Source organism: Macrotis lagotis, chromosome 4, assembly GCF_037893015.1.
Source record: "Macrotis lagotis isolate mMagLag1 chromosome 4, bilby.v1.9.chrom.fasta, whole genome shotgun sequence".
Classification (NCBI taxonomy): Eukaryota; Metazoa; Chordata; class Mammalia; order Peramelemorphia; family Peramelidae; genus Macrotis; species Macrotis lagotis.
In genome coordinates this window covers 11,289,331-11,304,195 of record NC_133661.1, presented here as the reverse complement: position 1 = coordinate 11,304,195, position 14,865 = coordinate 11,289,331, and the positions used below count along the sequence as shown (strand labels likewise).

At 42.7% G+C, this 14,865-nt stretch overlaps 1 protein-coding gene across 1 annotated transcript in view; it reads right to left on the bottom strand.

Annotated features, from left to right (window-relative positions):
• ANKRD22 (ankyrin repeat domain 22) overlaps nucleotides 1-14,865 on the bottom strand; it is a 34,992-nt gene that overhangs the window by 9,326 nt on the left and 10,801 nt on the right. The window contains exons 2-5 of the mRNA XM_074232239.1: nucleotides 7,189-7,380; nucleotides 4,720-4,827; nucleotides 3,504-3,581; nucleotides 188-286 (exon numbers count right to left, since the gene is read on the bottom strand). Of these exons, the coding sequence (XP_074088340.1) occupies nucleotides 188-286; nucleotides 3,504-3,581; nucleotides 4,720-4,827; nucleotides 7,189-7,380 (477 nt within the window). The remainder of the gene's footprint in view (nucleotides 1-187; nucleotides 287-3,503; nucleotides 3,582-4,719; nucleotides 4,828-7,188; nucleotides 7,381-14,865) is intronic.

The window sequence follows — 14,865 nt, the reverse complement described above, 5'->3', positions numbered from 1 at the left end:
CAGGGCTGGAGGAGGAGAATTCAGTGGATATTATTAGGTAACTACCATTGGTGCTGTGAATACCAATATAAATATATCCCATGACCTCCCTTCAAGGAGTTTCCCATCTGAGGGAAACACCAGCCCTGAGTTATAAGAAGGCACATTGATGGCGAGACTCTGGGATGGCCCAAGGTTATGATCTCACCTTATTCTTGATGGTGGGATCTGCCTGGGCAGCCAGAAGTAAAGGGACAATGCTCTGGTTTTTCATTTCACAAGCATAATGAAGAGCCGTGGAGCCAGCCTGTAAGGAACCCAATCCATCAATCAACAGCATGGTACAAGGTATTCTCTTGGTAATGCAAAAATAATCATCAAAAGATGTAGTCCTTTAAATACATGTCCTTGTTTGAGCTGAACAAGAGATAAAACCTAGAGACATTATTAACAGCATTTTATAGATGGCAGAAACTGAGGCTCTAGGTACTGAAGGGGAATGAGGCATGGTATCACTGTCAGGAAGGATGAAGTAGAATACAAACCCAGATCTTTCCCATTTCCAGTCTAGCCACCTCTTCAACTGACCATCTCCTAGGGACAGCCTGGTCCCTACAGATCTGGGTTGGCATTTTGATTCTATTCTGCCTAGGGGACTTGAGTCCATCTTGGATGAACTGCGGAGTGTGGGTGAGCAGGAGAATTTCCACTGGGATGAAGTTGGAAGCCCTGAAGGCTGGGGGTGGGGCAGAAGCATCTTTCAGGGAATTACCCTGGAGAGAAGGACCAACAGAGGAGTGGATTGAGATGAGTGAGAAGAGATCACCTCAATCATTCCCAGTTGGTAGCTCTGTTAAAGATACCAGCACTAAGCAGCGACTGAGAGTGGAAAGAATTCTGATTTTTTTTTAGAATCAGGAGACCTACTGGGCTGAGAATCTTTCTTGCAGTCACTTTGTCTCTGTGCCTGTTTCCTCATCTATGAAGTGGAGATGGATGATAGTCCTTGTATTCCCTAAGCCTTATGTGAAAATACTTTAAACTTGAAGCCCTGAGGCAGGAAAACATAGCCAAAAAGGTTCAGTGGGCAGAGCACTGAATGAGGAAGCAGGTAGAACTGGGTTCAAATCCTACCTGAAATCTCTTGCTAACTGGCACTGAGATATCTGCTTAGATTCTGAGTCTCATTCTCTTCATCTCTACATTCTTAAACCATCTCTAGAATGTGTCAACTAACCTCTGGCCACCCATGTCATCCCCACCCCACATGGACCCAACTCCTTGAATGACTCTAAGCTGTGAAAGCAGAGCTTGCCCTGATGCAGGCCACCAACTTGCTTCCCAGCCATATGCTCTTTGGACACTAGTCCTTCCCTTGTCAGCTCTTTATAGGAGGGGGTTCTGTGCTCCTTCATGGACCTAGGACTCCAAACACCATCTATTAGACAAGCAACAATCATTTCTGAAGCTTCTGCCAGTCACCTTGCTAGGCCTTTGGGAGCCAAAGTCAGAAAGCAAAGATTCCCCATTTTCAAGGAGTTTACTTTCCACGAAAACCACTTGTTTCCTCTTTTGAAAATATTAAGATAAGTGTGCTGGTCTAAGGCAAAAGCTCTAATTCAACTCACTTCAATGAACCAGATCCTTAATAAGAACCTACTATATTCCGGGGAATCAAACACAAAGATGACATAGGTCCTGCCTTCCAGGAGTTTCCACTCTATGAAGACAACGCCAGACCCATTCTTGGTATAGCCTGTAGTTGTCAGAATGATTTATCAACTCTCGCTTCTCTTTGAATACATTCTAGCTGGCCAGCGCTTCAGAACAGTCTTCCCTGTCCTTGGAACTGATCGGGTTTTATGTGAAAATTCAGAATTTTATTTTTAAAATGTCAGTTCCTTGATTGCCAGGATTCCAAATTCATTTTTATTCATGAAGGACTAGTCTACATTTAAAATTTTTACTGTGAATTTTAAACCAAAGGATCATAACTGCAGACCCGGATGGGACCTTGTAATCCAGTCCTTTGGCTTTCAGATGAGGGAAACTGAGGCATAAGTGGGTGAGGTGACCTGCCCAGGACTGATCAGCCAAGAAGTATCTTGGGCATGATTTGGATCCAGGTTTTCCTGACCCCCAAGTTCAACAATGGATCCACCATGCCATCTAATTGATTCAATGAGTCGTTTGCCATTTATACATTATTCCAATTTTTTTTTCTGGGCCTCCTCCATCCACAAAACATCAAAGTCAGTTATTTGTCACCTGGGTGAATTTTAAAGGAAATAAGTTAAAGTTAGACTCAAAAGTAACAATGGAAAAACAAACAAACAAACCACAAAACCCCAAGTTTAGCCTTCAGCACTAAAGGAATATAATTGTTCAGAACTCTTCAATTAACTTTTAATTCAGTCTCCTGATGTTCTGGTCTGCTTGGAGCAATCCTGGCTGCGCATCAATGGGAAACAATGCTTTGGACAAGACATTGGGTCCACAGCTCTAGCAACTCAAAGGCTAATTGCTCCAGATTGGATGAAAGGAAGTAAAGTTCTCCTTCCCCATCCCTGAATGAAAGAAACTGGAAAGCAAAAGCCAGATAGTCAAAGGAATTGGACCAAGAGGTTTGTCCTCTTTGATGTACTCACATCTGAGCTGTTTTTCAGACCTGTCCAAATGTTCCCCTTCCTGTAAGCTCAGATTCCAGGTACACCCAGAAAATGCAAGAACAGAGGGGTCTTCATGGATAGGAATTTGCAGGCTCTAATGTGCAGAGTCTCCCTTGCCTACATTACAAATGTGACAATTTTGTGGTTGCATCAAAAAGCCTAGAAAACTGTCCCAGGAGCCAGGATATCCCCTCCCCACTTTGATTCATACCTGTCCTGTGACTCTGGACCTACTGTCCTGGGACCCTGCCAAAGATCAGAGAGGGGGAGGAGTGCCATTGATAAAGGGAGCTTCCTCACTCCCAGTTCCCCAAACCAATAGTCCTAGATTTACTCCAAAACATTATTCTTTATCCAAACCAGGTCAGGTTTCATGAAAAGTGAGTGAATGATCTGCTTGGCAGCAGGCAATCTTTGCAAACACAAAGGATCGTTGTCTGGTTTTAAATGCTCTAGAGATATGAGCTCTTCCTATCTACACCTAATCTGCTTCTGTTGGAAGATACATTTAGCAGGTGACTCCAAGCATTTGCTGGAATATTCCCCATTGGAGGCACCCTAGTCTGGACAGTCTCTGAGCTCCCTTCTCACTTAGGGTCTTTGTGAATGACAGAGGGACCTGATGTCAAGCAATAAAAACCAATCAGGCCAATTGTTCCCAAGGGACTTGGTTGCCTTGCAAGGGGTGACCACCCCCACCTTAACCATCCCCAAGAGAAGGCAGGATGACCCTTATCTGGGATGCTCCAGAGGGAGGGACTTCTTGCTCCAGATAGACTCCAAAACCTTTCTAGCTCTGAAATTCCATAACAAGGGTCTTCATTTGTTCCAAAACTAATAGATCTGCACACTTACGTAGTCTGTGGCATTAACATCAGCGCCAGCGTGGAGTAACATCCTGACGAGATTCTCATTCTGTTTTGTCTTTGATACCTGAGTAACACAGGATGAGCCAATTTATGTCAATTTAAACATTTCCCCAGCCCATGAATATGGAAGAGAGATGATGTGGCATGACATTAAAGATCGATTTATTTATAGAATCAATTTAAATAATAGGTTATGTCTTCTTGTGACTCAGTGAAAAAAGCCTTGGGTGGGGGTGGGGGTTGGAGGAGGAGTGGAGTCAAGAAGACGTAACTTATAATCTATCTCAGACATTTACTAGCTGTGTGACCTTGGACAAGTCACTTCACCTCTGATTGCCTCAGTTTCCTCATCTGTAAAATGTAGATGATAGTAATAGCACCTCTCTCCTAGGGTTGTGAGGATCAGAGGAGATCTTCTGTGCAAAGTGCTTAGTAAACCTAGGAGCATTATATAAATGTTAGTTGTTAGAGTAATCTCCTGGCTGCCTTTATTCCCCAGCCTGCCTTTCACCATCCCTTTCCCTATCCTTTATGTGGTTTTTTAACCAAGCCCTTTCCCACTGAGAAGACTTCATGAGTATTATTACCTCCATTTTTCAGATGAGAAAACTGAGGTTCAGACACATTGAGTTGCCCAGTAGCCTGTAGATAATGTGTCTCAAAGCCAGAGTCAAAGCCAGAATTCCTGATTTTAAACTGGTTCTTTTCCTGTAACACCAGGAAGTAAAACCAGACTAGTAAAATTAGGGGGGAAAAAGTCACCCATCAAACAATGATGGGGCATCTAGCATTTGCCAGGGTTCCAAGGACAAAAAAGCAAATGACACAGCCCTAATACTTGGACAAAAGCCCAAAGTCCTAGAAAGCCTCCCCAGTGGGCCAGCTCAGGACAACGAGAAGCTTCATAAATGTCATTCCAAATGAAAACATCATCATTTTTCCTCCCCTGGACTGACTCATCCAACAGATGTCAGTTAACAAATGGAATAGTCAGGGATCTGAGGGCTCTGCACAATGCAAAGATGGGTCCATTCCCCACTTCTGTTGAAGATGATGTGTCTGGCCAGAAAAGGAGTAGTCACCAGTGGATGGGAGAGAGAAAAAAACCTACCCAAGTTCCCATACCAACTACAAAGATAGTGGGTATCAGGATGCCAGGGGTGGGGGTTGGGTCAACTCTGCCTTGATTCTCCTCTACTCACCATCAGGAAATAGCCAATCAGAAGCACAGGCATCAGGAGAACAATGAGCAGATAGTCGAGGAAGGTGAACCTTTTCCTCACCGCATAATGTAGGCTAGTTCTCTCTTTCTAGGAATAAAGAAAATTTAAAAGAAGAAGAAGAAGAAGAAGAAGAAGAAGAAGAAGAAGAAGAAGAAGAAGAAGAAGAAGAAGAAGAAGAAGAAGAAGAAGAAGAAGAAGAAGAAGAAGAAGAAGAAGAAGAAGAAGAAGAAGAAGAAGAAGAAGAAGAAGAAGAAGAAGAAGAAGAAGAAGAAGAAGAAGAAAATTATCTTCTTGCCACTTAAGGACCTTTTTTCTTCTAAAATTTGACATTTTCTTATGACGAGATATGGATGATCTTCAGGCTATTTGATGTTCATTAGTCATCTACCTGGTCTCTGAGTCATGTCTGCTTTGCCTTTAATGCAGAAAAGTTTTGATCTTAGGAGCCTTTTCCCCATGACCTAGCAGTTACCTGCCTTCTCCAGTTGGCACTCTTAGAGAATGGAAAAAAGGGATTAATATGAGGCAAAACGGGCTCTGATTAGGGTCACAAAATGGTTATTCCTCAAATAGCAATTTCTTACTAATTTAGGGTAACTCAAAGACTGGGAGACTTGTTACCAGCCCCTCACACACACAAAGAGCAGGATGGAGAGCCAAGAAGAAGACAGTGGTTTTGCTCTCCTAGCTTTGGTGTCATTGCTTTAGTTCATTGATATGAGACACCAAAGAATCTCGGGCAGGAAGCTGAGGACAGTCCACTTATGGTGTACATACTTCGGGGAGAGGGTGCCTGGGCTTTGGGGGAATGCTTTTGTTTTTTGCTCTATTCTGACTCTGTTAGTTCATTAAATACTTCGAACAAGTTGTGTCCTCCGAGCAATTGTGCATAATCCCTTTTGGCTACTGTCAAATCCCAGTTGCTCCTTCAGATCATTTCAGGGGTTGATGCCTTCCAACAAAACACAAATTCGTGTTTGAGGCTGAGGTACTGGTGTTTACTATCTCTGGGGTCCCATAGAAATGAACTATAGGGGCCATAAAATCTAAGGTGAGAGGGTAAGGCCATTGTCTTTCTCCTGGCCCATGTCCCTGCCTTTATTATGGATCGATGACCAATAACCAGTTCCTAGGCTTCGAGTTTCCCTTCACTTCAGCATATACTCTTTGGGGATGGGACAAACTTCCATGGCTCAGCTCAGCTGCTCTTCTCCATTTCAGTCCTCCTTTCTTTCTTTTTCCCCCAAAGGCAATTGGGGTTAAGTGCCTTGCTGAGGGTCACCTAGCTAGAAAGTGACAAGTGTCTGAGGCCAGATTTGATCTCAGGTCCTCCTGAGTCCAGGGTGAAAGCCATGATACCTGATCCAGTCTCTGCAGGGATCTCTGAGGCCAGTTCCAGGTTTCACTTGGAATGTGGCCCAAGGCTTTGCCTGAGTGCCTGTGACCCAGGACCATGTCCTGTACAGGATGTTGGGATAACCACATACCATGAAAAACAGATCTTGATAAACAGCTTTGATCCCTGAACCTCGACATTATGGAAAATAGTTTAGTTATAAGAACAACAAGTATTGTAAGAATCAATTGGAGTGGAAAACTGTTTACTTCTCAATGTTCTGGCCAGCTGATCAATAAACGTAGTCCTCTATGATGACCCGCCTGGCCCATATTGCTGCAAAGACATGACCAGGTATGCTGGCATCACAGCGTTAGTGCTCTATCAACTGTGCCCCAAGCTGTCCTGGTTCTCTGACTTGTTAAGAAAAGTTTGCTCACTGGGAGTCTATTGATGAAGCTACTCTTCCATCTAATTGGTAGAGGCTGAAATAGTCCCCTGCCCTCAAGGGGTCTACATTCCATAGAAGAAACAGTCTAACTGCCCCGTTCCACTCCTCTTTATCAGCAAAAGAACATTGAATGACCATAGGTCATTCTGCTTTATGGTAGACCAGAAGACCATTGCACTGGAACTGGGAGGGACCTCTCTTAAGTCATCTAATCTAATGAAACTGAGCCACAGAAAAGTGATAAGCCTCCTTCTTGGGTAATAAAAGGCAGAGTCAAGATTCTTCTCCATGAACTGACTATAAAATCAGTAACTTTTTCATTATACTACCCTTTGGGAGGAGGAGGGAGGGGGACCTTATGGCAATGATAGAAAGAGCACTGACTCTGAAGTCAGCAGGACCTGAGTTCAAATTTCATTTTTGATATTTCTACTCTTTGTGACCTTGGAAAAAAGTCACTTGACCTCCATGGGCCCCAAGTTCCTCAACTACAAAATAAGAAAGAGAATCATAAAACAAGGTTTTTGCCCAGATGATTCTGAGGTCCTCTTCATTTAATTCCAGTGAACAATCCCTTCGGTCTATAGGAGATAAGCCATTCATTCATCGACCTGATTCAGGTCTGAATCAAAGAACCTCCCAATCCCCCAGATGTTCTCACCTGATTTTTGGCATTCACATTGGCATTTCTTTGTAATAGAAAGGTAACTATTTTCAGGTGTCCCCGTCTGCAAGCACAAATTAGAGGGGTGTCTCCATTGAAACTATCTTGAACATTCACATAACTTTTATCTTCTTTGACCCACCGCCAGACTTCAGCAAAGTCATTCTGATAAGCTGCTTGGCAGATGGGCTGAGGGAAAGAGGGAAAAAAAGCACATTTCTAAATGTGTATAGTATGAAATGAGTATAGTGCCCCAGATTCCATTTGGAGTCAGAAATCCTGGGCTCAAATCAGAATTCTTCTTTGTCAAATTCTGGAGATATAAAGAAAAGCAAAAATAATCCCTGCCCTCATGAAGCCTTCATTCCACGGAGAAGGCAACACTTAATATAAACACACATACAAGATGTCTACAGAGCAGGAGAACAATGACCTTAGAGAAGAAAGCTCCAGAAGGACTCCAAATGCCTCTTCCAGAAAGTGAAACATGAAGGAAACAAAAGACTCCAGACTGTAAGTTGGAAAAGACCTATGAGGTCACCTAGTCCAACCCCTCATTCTGTAGTTGAGGAAACCAAGGTGACATAGGTTTTAATATCCAGCAACTTCAAAAACAAGATGGATTTATGAGAAAATTAAAATAACAAAAACAAAAGTGGGAAATTTGATTTGCATTCAAGAAATGAAAGAAGACAGTGGTTTATAGACCACTCAGAAGCTTTATGCCTTTGAATCATGAGTATTTTCTTCAAGAAGGGTCTCAGAAGGTACATCACCAAAATCAAAGGAATGCTCTATCAATGTATAGAAGCGGATTTAGGAATTATTTCAGAAATATCCATCTGACTGTACAAAGCCTCACTGTTAACTAGTTGGAACAAGGATCAAAACCAATGGCAAATTAGATGCCGATAAGAGGATGACAACATAGGCAACTACAAAGGAACCAATGCAACTTACTGAAACAAGGATTTAACTCTGAAAAATGAGAAATTGGTTAAAAATAAATTGATTCCCATTATCAACATTTTAGGAGAAGTTCAATCAATTGCTGCAAAGCTGCCTAGTCACCATATCAGCCACCAAATACTGGTGATCATTACAAGGAGAGAAACATAACAATCCAAGGGCAACCCATGGTTTCCCAGATAAGTTCATCTGTAGGACAATGTGTAGAAGGGTTGCACATTAAGAACTCACCAAATAGCAAAAAGCTGCCACTACAGAAGACATGATATGAGACTCAACCAAATTGGATCATGTCATAAGCATTAAGAGATGAAACTAGAAGGAAGAAAACAATTAAATGGAAAGAGAAGCAGACTCCAAAATCTCTCTGGAGGTCTATTCTCATCACTGACAACAATGGTACCAACACATATGAATTCTAAATACTAAATACATCAGTGACTGATGTATGACTATCTGAGAAACTAATAATGGCATGTGAGAAGATAAGTTAGGCAGAATGAGCCCATGCTGAAGAGATTGAATTTTAATGGTTAAAGGAATGACTTTTCAAAATAGCTCAAAAACAGATTCCTTTTTCAGATCAAAAGGATGGAAAAAAAACTTGTAGAAGATATTATCACCCAAAAGAGTTGACCAAAAGGACATTTGCAATTAGCAAACAATATGTCTAATTTCTTAAACGAATGAAATACATGCATGTCAAGGATAGCTGATGAAAATATGAAAAAATATTTCTTGGACAATTCATTACAGCAGGCAGGGAAATTGTGACACAAAGATTGAATGGGAAGGCGACTAGGTTGCACAGTGGATAGAGCCCTCCTGGAGTTAGGAGGACCTGAGTACAAATCCATCCTCAGACACTTAATAATGACTTAGCTGTGTGGCCTTGGGCAAGTCACTTAACCCCATTGCCTTGCAAAAAAAAACCTAAAAAAAAAGATTGAATGAAATACTTTTCTTAGTGAGAAATGACAACTGTGAAGAATTCAGAGGAACATGTACACAATCTTATATAAAATGAAGGAGAGATGTGAAGAGGGCCTGTGGGTACAGAATGCTGCATTCATTTTTAGACATAATTGCTCTGTTGTTAACATCACTTAATTGTTTCTCTATGTTATAATGGGGAATGTAAGGGGGGAAACACATTAGAAATTAAAGCCATCAGAACTTTTAAAAATCTTTTTTCTAATTTTATTTAAGGCAATGGAACTAAGTGACTTGCCCCAGGCCACACAGCTAGGTAATTATTAAGAGTCTGAGGTCGGATTTGAATTCAAGTCCTCCTGACTCCAGGGCCAGTGCTCTATCCACTGTGCCATCTAGCTGCCCCCCAGAAGAACTGTTTCTTAAAGCATTAAGGTTTTTTTGCAAGGCAGTGGGTTAAGTGACTTGCCCAAGGCCACACAACTAGGTCATTGTTAAGTGTCTGAGGCTGAATTTGAACTCAGGTACTCCTGACTCCAGAGCCGTTGCTCTATCCACTGTGCCACCTAGCTGCCCCCCATAAGAACTTTTTATAAAAAGGACTAAGCTTGTTTTTTCAGCCTGGGGAAAGGGAAACACAGGAGGGAGAAAACTTTACAAAAATAAAAGCTGAAAATTAGCTATATATATATATATATATATATATATATATATATATATATAATTGGGAAAATAAATAAATAAATAATAAGCTAAAAATATATCAAAAAAGCCATTAAAGTATAAATGATGTTTTGGAAAATTATTAAATGTCTCCAATAATCAACGATTTAAAAAAAGGATTAGGGGAAAAGTACAAAAGAGAGGCAGTACAACTGAGGCTCTCTGTATTGACCAGTGTTGAAGCACACCTCATCTGTCTATCAATGAAGAGTTGGGGGCAGCTAGCACCAGCCCTGGAATCAGGATGACCTGAGTTCAAACACTTCAGACACTTAATAATTAGCCAGCTGTGAGACCTTGGGCAAGTCATTTAACCCAATTTGCCTTGGAAAAAAACTAAAAAAAATAAAGAGTTGGGCAAGTTGGATATGGTTATAGAACAATGCCAGGAAACTGTAACTGTGGTCACTGGTTTGGTTGGATTTCTTTCATCATGTTCCTTAGGGCTCAGTAGAGGTCGAAGCATATGGAGAATTGACTGTGATGTAAGAACTAGAAAGCTTTGACAATTTTTTTTAGCAGAACATATCAGTAAGGAAATAAATGTGTTCCTTTTTAGAATGTGAATCATCACCAGTAGCATAACTGTTTTTATGACTTCCTCAAAAGTAACCCTTGAACTTCCCTGGTCACATATTTTAGGAAGGAAATCCATATCCCACATTCCTTTTTCTCTGTCTGATGATTGTTTTGTTTCATTCTTTTACTCTGAAAGCATTTTTATTTATTTATTCATTCATTTATTTATTTATTAGACTATCAGTGACAGAATGTTTGGTTCAATCAATTTGCTGAGTGGGTCCTGTCTAGGCCACAGTTGCCCTTTGGGTCCATAAAGATGGCAGGTGGAGGGGCAGCAAGGTGGCTAAGTGGATAAAGCACCAACCCTGGAGTCAGGAGTACCTGGGTTCAAATCCGGTCTCAAACACTTAATAATGACCTAGCTGTGTGGCCTTGGGCAAGCCACTTAACCCCATTTGCCTTGCAAAAACCTAAAAAAAAGATGGCAGGTGGAGAGAATTAAGTGAGAATGGGAGAAGAGAAGACAAGGTAAAACAATGGGGTTCATTTCTTGAGTGAATGAAGGAAACAATTGATTGGGATGGTCCTCAGTGGTATTCTAGAATATTGATACCCAGTATCCATTCCTCATGACAACAGGATCATATTTGGTGCTAAAAAATACCTTAGAAATAACCTCATCCCACTCTCCTTTTGCAAGTGAAGAAACTGAGGATCTGGAAGAAGAAGTGGCAGAAAGGAACCTTACTAGTTGCTGGCAAGTCCTTGATGCCAAGTCTAGTCCTTTCTGCTGCTGTGAGCTTCCTGACCCCATGATCTGCACCAGCGGCTTAACTCACGAATGCTCGGAACTTATTATTCTCCCTTCGCAAGTTGCAAAAAGATGTTGGGTTGACATCTGAGGGTTTTGGTGAAGGACCACACAAGAATCACAGCTATCCACCAGGGGGCAGCCCAGCCCTAGAACTGGTTCTTCCTACCTTCTGCCTAGAACCACCATCTTTAGGCCAGATAAAGCCCAGCCTTGCTGAGGAGAAAGGGAAGCTCAGCAATGTCGCAAGTTTCTGATAACCAGAGGGTTTTGATGTTATAAAAGCATCTAAGGTCAGTTGGGACCAACTTGAGGTCAATCTGATAGTAAAATGTTCAGTTCAGAGCCCAGGAAGGCTCCCAGGATGCCTAGCGACTGATGAGTCTGAATTACCAGGTCTTTCTTGGGGCCTCTATGGAGATGTAGAATGTTGTTCAAAAGGGGAACCCAGACAAGTGCTCATTTCTTTAAACTCTTGGCAATCCACCGAACATGCCCACCACAACCACTCTATGAGGGAGAGGGAGTTTGTCCAAATATGCTCATTATCATTTTGTGACCTAGATGTCTTTGTTAGTATCCTCTTCTCCGCCCCCCAAATGGTGAGCTTCAGGTGAGCAGAGACTGGCTTTTCTCACCTTTGTATCTTCCCTAGGGTCAAAACCAGGAGGCTGCTAACAGTAGGTACTTAACAAATAAATGAATCAAGTTTCTGGGTCACTGCCACCTCCTTATGAAGTCTTCGTTGGCTTCCTTAGCAAGAAAAGACAATTCAAACTGTTCACAGTACTTCCCCTGGAGAGTTTTCCTTAGCCTGGTTGCCCATTTTTTGTGAGTTTTTCCTCCTGTGTAGTGAATTCCAAGTTCTTGAATGGTATGGAACCAATCTTTGCATCCTCAGTACATGCTCAAATACTTAATAACTGTTGGATTGAATTACTGAATTGATGCACCATACCTGCCACCTCCACTTCTGCTTAGGACACCTTTAGATGGAAATCTTATAGAATTTGTCCTTCAGTGTTTATATCAGGGACAGGGAGTGGAGATGGCCAACAAGTTAGACCTGGGGTTGAATTGGAGGAGAAGAGAGGACAGTATCCTCTTAGGGAATATCACTTTGACAGTAATGAAGAGGCCTGGTGGAGGGAGGCAGGATGGAGCATAGGATCAAGAGGGAACTTCAAAAAAGCAAGATATCTGCACCATTGGAGGAAATATTTACATGAATCACAAGGGCATTTGGACTATTGGATATCTGAGGACGGGGAAGACACATACTGGCCATATGTGAATAAACCAAAATGCAATCCCTGTTCCTAAGAAACCAAGAATCTTCCAGGAAGGTTAGAAACAGGTCCACAGGTGAGAAAGCTGTGAGGCAATATATCATAAATGTATAGGAGAGATCCAGGCAAAATATCAGCAATGGCTGAGGGGGGAGGGATCCCTTTCCACTGGGGAAATGGGGGAAGGAGACAGGGGTGACTTCATAGAGGAGTACTGGACCTTAAAAAGGGAAAGATGACATTGGAGCTAGTAAGTATGAGAGGTGCAATTTAAATCCAAGACCATCCCACTCACCACAATGACTATTCCATACTTTTCCATCCCTCCTCAAGTCATTCGTATTGGCCCATCTTCCACTGTCAGCAGAGAACAGTTCTCCTTACTTGGGGGGGGGAGGTCACTCATAGAGAGCGCCCTCCTTTCCCCTTCATTGAACCTCATTCCAGATGTTTCTATTTTCTGCTCCCTCAGCTCATTGCACACGAAGAGGCAGCGCTTATCCTTGTCAAGGCCAACCCTGCTCGGGCAGCTCCTCATCTTTCCCTTCTTCTCAAGCACATTTCCCTACCAGCCTCCACTTCTTCAATAAATTCAGTGGTTCCCTATCAACCAAGACCAAATAAGAATCCTCCTTTGGCTTAAAGTCCTTTATGACTTGACTCTTCCTCCATTTCCAGGCTTTTTGCTTTCCTCTTCTTCACAGGCTAAATTTCAGCTAGTCTGACTTCCCAAGGGCCGGCCCTCACACACCACTTTCCATCTCTTGACTCTGCGTTGTCTGGACCCTGGTTGTTTCCCATGTCTGGGGCTGCCTCCTCATCTCTAACCCTGGTAGCCTTCAAGCCTCAACTAAAAGTTCAACTTCATCAAAGTTGCATTGACTCCCCTGTTAGACTGGGAGCTCCCTGAGGGCAGGGACCATTTTGGGGGTTCTTCCTTGAAGACCCGAGTTTAGCGCAGTGTACGTAGTACACAGTGGGAGCTTAATAAATGCTTTTTGAATGAATGACTCATTACTCTATCCAATACTCCAAGAGGTTTGCCAAGAGAATATAGTAATCCAGATGCAAAAACACAGTGGGATGGCCTAGAAAACAAAACTAAGCTGGAATCATGAGAGATTCCAGTTCAAATCCTGAAAGCTGTGTGTCCACAGACAAGTAATTTAACCTCTCTAGGCTTCGATCTGTTCACCTCTCTATGGGAATCCTAAGTCCATAGTACCAACCTTACTGGTTGGTGATGGTGGATGTCAAATGCTTTAAAGGCCTAGATGAATATTAGCCAGCTGCTGTTAAGAAGAGAAAGGCAAAGACCCCTCCCCGTCCCTTCAGGAAGCTCTCGGTCTAACGAGGGAGACAACATGCAATCATGCCCATCCAAGATGGCAGCTGGGCATGTGGAAGGAGCTTGGAGGAGCAGGAGCGATGGCTGCAACTGATCCAGTCTGTAGAGTGGGGAGAACGGGAACTCAGGAAACATCCTTCATCAGGTGGCCAGGGAGCCTCTGGCAACTCCTGAGAAAGCATTTTCCAGGAGAAGGTGGGAGCCAGGAGGGAGGAAGGAGGCAGAGTGGAGTAGTAAGGAAATGGAGGCAGGTTGGAGGTGACTTGTTTGAAAAGTTTGGCAGGAAAAGCAAGAGGGAACGTGAGAAGGTGATAGACAGTGAAGTAGACAAGTTAAAGGAGGGCTGCTCTGAAGGCAATGGGGGGAGTCCCAAGAGAGGGTTATGAAAAGTGAGAATGGAGCAAAGGTAGGATGGGGTTCTAGACAGAATCAGAAAGGGGAGGGAAGCAAATGAGACTAGAAAAAGGAGGGCTGTTTCATCTTTCAAGTCTAAGAGGAAACATGAGATCAGCTTATCCATGTGCCAAAGGGACTGTCTGGAGGGCAGGGTGCCTGAGCGTCCACTCTACATACCTTATTAATCACCCACTCAATATAATGCACCATACTTAGACCTTGGGAGGTCTGCCTCTAAACCTAAGAAGAGATGGAGATCTCAGGGGAATTAGGGTGAGGAATTAGGATGAGACTGGGACATTTAGCCTAAAGAGGAGAAAACATGGAGAGAAGTCAAGTCATCTTCAAATTTCTTTGGGAAAAAAAAAGGGTTGATCTTGTTCTGCTGGGCCCAGAACATCTGGGAGGACTGGGGGAAAGTTGCAAAGACCATGGGCCATGGGCTAAGACAAGGACCAGTCATGGGAGGATCCCCCACTTGAGTGCCAATGTTGCATATACTTAGAGACTTCCTACTTACAAAATACTTCACATCCATACTCTCATTTGCTCCTCTCAATAACCCTGGGGTCTTACATAGAATGTTCACAAGTTCTTAGCTTTATTTTACAAATGAAGAAACTGAGACTGCTTTAGGCTAAGTGACCTGCCCACCCCGGATAGCTAGCAAGTCTCTGATGCAG